This window comes from Chaetura pelagica, unplaced genomic scaffold (assembly GCF_000747805.2).
Source record: "Chaetura pelagica isolate M959 unplaced genomic scaffold, ChaPel_1.0 scaffold436, whole genome shotgun sequence".
Classification (NCBI taxonomy): domain Eukaryota; kingdom Metazoa; phylum Chordata; class Aves; order Apodiformes; family Apodidae; genus Chaetura; species Chaetura pelagica.
In genome coordinates, this window is record NW_009953651.1 from 3,332,622 (window position 1) to 3,336,678 (window position 4,057).

Genomic DNA, 4,057 nt, shown 5'->3' on the forward strand with positions numbered 1-4,057 from the left:
AGGAATGAGGGAACCATATGGCGTGGTAGTGTAGGTGGCTGCATTAGGGAAATTGGGCAGAGTTGAAGCATCTGTTAATCAAAAGCACAGGAAAAGCTACCAGCCCCTGTTTAGCAGCAAACCTGCTCCCCATGCCCAGTATGTGCAGCACCTGCTCCTTCATGAGGTTATGCCTTCCAAACAGACAGATGCACCTGCTGCTGTGGCCAGGCTGCTTGGAAGAGGGGCTAGGATAAAGGCTACTTGCTGCCACTAGGACAAGATTTGTCTGTGTCTTGCCAGCAAATGCTTCCCTGCCTCATATAGCTGCAGTAGAGGGAAGTTGCATTACAAGGAGCTGCACTGACCCTTCTCAAGCCTGGAAGGGCTTCCGCAACTGGCATCTGGGAGGGGAGGGAAGAAGCAGTGGGGTCACCTTTGTAGTGTTGTCACCTCTTCCTGGCACAGGGCCTGCTGGTGCAGTGCTGCTGCAGAGGGGTAGGGAAAGCACAGTCCTGTGCATTCACTGGGGTTGAGGCAGCTCACGAGACTCTTCCCAGCCTGGCTCAGATGGGTGGTTCTTTTGGATTAAAGCATGGCAAGCGACTGCTCTCTCCACTTTCCCAGGATGACCTGGATTTGCTGACATCTCCTGACTCCAAGGAGCTGCAGCCCCTCAAGTCTCAGAAGCGAAGCAGGCTGGACACTTGCCATCAGGAGGAGACCCAGCAGCGCACAGAGGAGGCACTTAAGGAGCTTTTCCGCCATGTCCACAATATGCCTGACTCTGCAAAGAAGAAGAAGCTTATCCGGCAGGTAGTGTGGGGAGAAAGGATATTTTTTGGGGTGTGCTCATCAGTTAAAATCCTGGGCATGGGGCTAAAGGCTTGAGAGCTGTTTCTAGTCCTGGGAGGTTGGTGAGAGTGGGCTTTGGGCTGTTTAAGGGGCAGAGCTTGTAAGAAGTTGGGGAGGAGGAGACCTATCTTGGGTGTGGCTGACAGTGGAGCTTGCTGCAGCAAGCTGGGCTTCAAGGTCAGTTTTCCAAGCCATAAAACTTGACGAGACAGCCATCAGTTTCCCAGTTCTGATCACAGAATCACAGAATCTTAGGGTTTGGAAGGGACCTTGAAAGATCATCTAGTCCAACCCCCCTGCCAGAGCAGCATCACCTAGAACACATCACACAGGAACTTGTCCAGGCAGGTTTTAATTGTCTCCAGCAAAGGAGACTCCACAACCTCTCTGGGCAGACTGTTCCAGTGCTCTGTCACTCTCACAGGAAAGAAGTTTTTTCTGATGTTTATGTGGAACCTCCTGTGTTCCAGTTTGCACCCATTGCCCCTTGTCCTATCACTGGATGTGACTGAAAAAGCCTGGCTCCATCATCCTGACACTCAACCTTAACATATTTGTAAACATTGATGAGGCTGCCCCTCAGTCTTCTCTTTTCCAAGCTAAAGAGACCCAGCTTCCTCAGCCTTTCCTCATAAGGGAGATGTTCCACTCCCTTAATAATTTTTGTGGCTCTGCACTGGACTCTTTTAAACAGTTCCCTGTCCTTGAACTAAGGGGCCCAGAATTGGACACAGTATTCCAAATGTGGACTTACCAAGGCAGAATAGAGGGGGAGGAGAACCTCCCTTGACCTACTAACCACACCCTTTCTAATACACCCCAGGATGCCATTGGCCTTCTTGGCTACAAGGGCACATTGCTGGCTCACGGTCATCCTCCTGTCCACCAGGACCCCCAGGTCCCTTTCTCCTACACTGCTTTCCAGCAGATCAGCCCCCAACCTGTACCAGTACAGGTACAGGCCTGGCCTTGATCATGGCCTTGTTGAGCTTCTTCCCTCAGAAAGGGAAAAGTCCTGTCCCCTCTTGCCTGTAGGGAGTGGACAAACTCATCTAATCTCACTCTGAGCATTCCCAGCCAGCTTGCTGCTCCAGAGAAACTGGTTGATATGGTCAGCACCAGTCTTGGCTGCCAGCCTCCAGCTCCTGCCCAAACCCCTTTCTTCTCCAACAGTTGCTACTTTTGGCTAACCTGGTAGGCAGCACAAAGCAGCCTCATGCCCAAGCTTTCTGTAATCCTGGGTGGGAGAAGTTCCTTTCCTCTTCTTTCTTGTCCCTGCAGCTCTGAGCTGATTTTCCACTTTGAACAGTTTTAGGCAGAGGGCTGCTGGTAGAGCAACACATGACAGCAAGGGACTGGTGCAACTATACAGTAACCATGCTAACATGCTGCCCTCGTGTTTCCTCCTAGTTTAATAAGCATACTACAGCTCTCACTCCTGGCTCTGAGGTGCCCACATCCCCAGCACCGCGACGTCCCCGCTCGCGCTCCTTCAGTGGCCTCATTAAGGTAAGGGCAGCCTCTGACCCATGCTCTCTGCTGTGAGCTTCTAATGTTGCTCTCTGCTTCTGCCTTGGCCTGGCTTGAATGGGGCCCTCAAAGGTAGGAACTGTTCAAAGTATTGGCGTTTCAAAGAACACAGTTCCACTAGGGACAGAAAAGGCAGCATAGTGAGAATAAACCTTGTTAGTATAAAGTGTAATTATCCCTGAAACGTGTCTGTAGGACCTACGCATCTTTCTAAAGGATTGATTCCTGAGATGAGATGAGGACTGACAGGGGAGCTGGTCGTGTAGTCTAGCCTGTTAGCACAGATGCTAGCACACTCTAGGCTGCCCTAAAGCAGCGTGTACCTGCTTCTGACAGGCTGGGCTCCTGGCCAGGCCTCAGGTCTGCTTGGAAGCCCCTTATGATCAGACTGGCTCAGCCTACTGGCATGGTATTTCAGGTGGTTCTGTTCTGCAATCTTTCTCCTGGCTTGGCTTCTTTTTTTTCTTCCCCAGCATCTAACTGCTTACCAGCAATGCATCCTGCTCTGTCCCTTTCTGTTCCCCTTTGCACTCTAAGCACTAGCCAACAGCCCTCTCTTCTTACGGCAGCGGAAAGTTTTGGGAACCCCAGTTATCCTGGAGAGGAAGAGCAGGGATGCCACACCAGAGCCTGAGCGAGTCAGCAAAGAGAACATCCACCTGGTAAGCGCCACTCCCTGTCCCGGGACATTGGTTTTTGACACCTTTCCTCTCTCCCATCCTCCTCCTCAAGTTGTAGACAGCCTGCTGCCTGTAGGGCAATCCTGTGGCCCAGACAAACCAAGAGTGGATTTGGGTGGTAGCTGCTTTCTGGTGGTACAGGCTGCTCCCAGGGATGGCTGTGGATGTCACCTCATTTCCCAGCTCTTTACTCCTGTTCCCCTCTCTTGTCCAGTTACAGAAATGTGGATCTCCAGCTCACATGTCCCAAACGAAGCTGAAATCTTTGGAGAGCCGGAAAGAGGTGAGACAAATGGTGGGACAAGAGGTTGGTATAGCCCAAGACAGATTGCTGTGTTTGTCCCTGTCTGCTCACTGCCTCTTGTCTGTTGTCCTGTTTCAGTAAAAGGTGTGGGGGCAGACTCCAAGGCGGAGTCCTTGCAGAGGAAAGACAGCACATAGAATTTTTTTTGCAGGGTATTCTGTGTGTCAGGCATTCAATTGCTCTAATTCTCTGCTCCAGGAATCCTGCAGACGCATGCGAGCCCACCTGCTTTCCAAGGATTCGTCATCCCTCTGAATCGCCTCGCACCGGCGCATGGGTGGGAATGCCCAGCCTCACAAGCTGTGAACAATGTGCTGCACTGAGAGGGGAGTGCTGCAGGTTCACAGCATCCCCCACCAACACGGCAGCACTCTTGAAACTGGACCTTTGCAAAGACTGCAGGGACGTGTTTCTTTCTGTACATAAATTATATTTCATTATACTATGGGGCAAACCACTATCTAACCAAAACGTGCAGCATGTCTGACCTGCTGGCTCTGGGAGGAATGGGAGTGCTTGCTTACAAGGAGAGCCCTGTGTATTGCAGGGCCATTTGCACTCCCAGCTTCCTCTGCAATGTTGCTAGGCTGTGATTTTTTGCTTCTCTGCTCTGTGTTTTTAGCACATTGGCTTGTTTTTGCTCCCTCTCCTTTGCTAGCAGTGAGAATGTTTAACTCCAGCCTTCATCCATACCCTGATAACGTTACCT

At 51.2% G+C, this 4,057-nt stretch overlaps 1 protein-coding gene across 1 annotated transcript in view; it reads left to right on the top strand.

Annotated features, from left to right (window-relative positions):
- ARHGAP19 (Rho GTPase activating protein 19) overlaps positions 1 to 3,715 on the top strand; it is a 14,611-nt gene extending 10,896 nt beyond the window's left edge. The window contains exons 8-12 of the mRNA XM_010000070.1: positions 607 to 795; positions 2,245 to 2,343; positions 2,934 to 3,026; positions 3,259 to 3,327; positions 3,547 to 3,715. Coding sequence (XP_009998372.1) covers positions 607 to 795; positions 2,245 to 2,343; positions 2,934 to 3,026; positions 3,259 to 3,327; positions 3,547 to 3,603 — 507 coding nt within the window. The 3' untranslated portion in view covers positions 3,604 to 3,715. The remainder of the gene's footprint in view (positions 1 to 606; positions 796 to 2,244; positions 2,344 to 2,933; positions 3,027 to 3,258; positions 3,328 to 3,546) is intronic.
- The last annotated feature ends 342 nt before the right edge of the window (positions 3,716 to 4,057 follow it).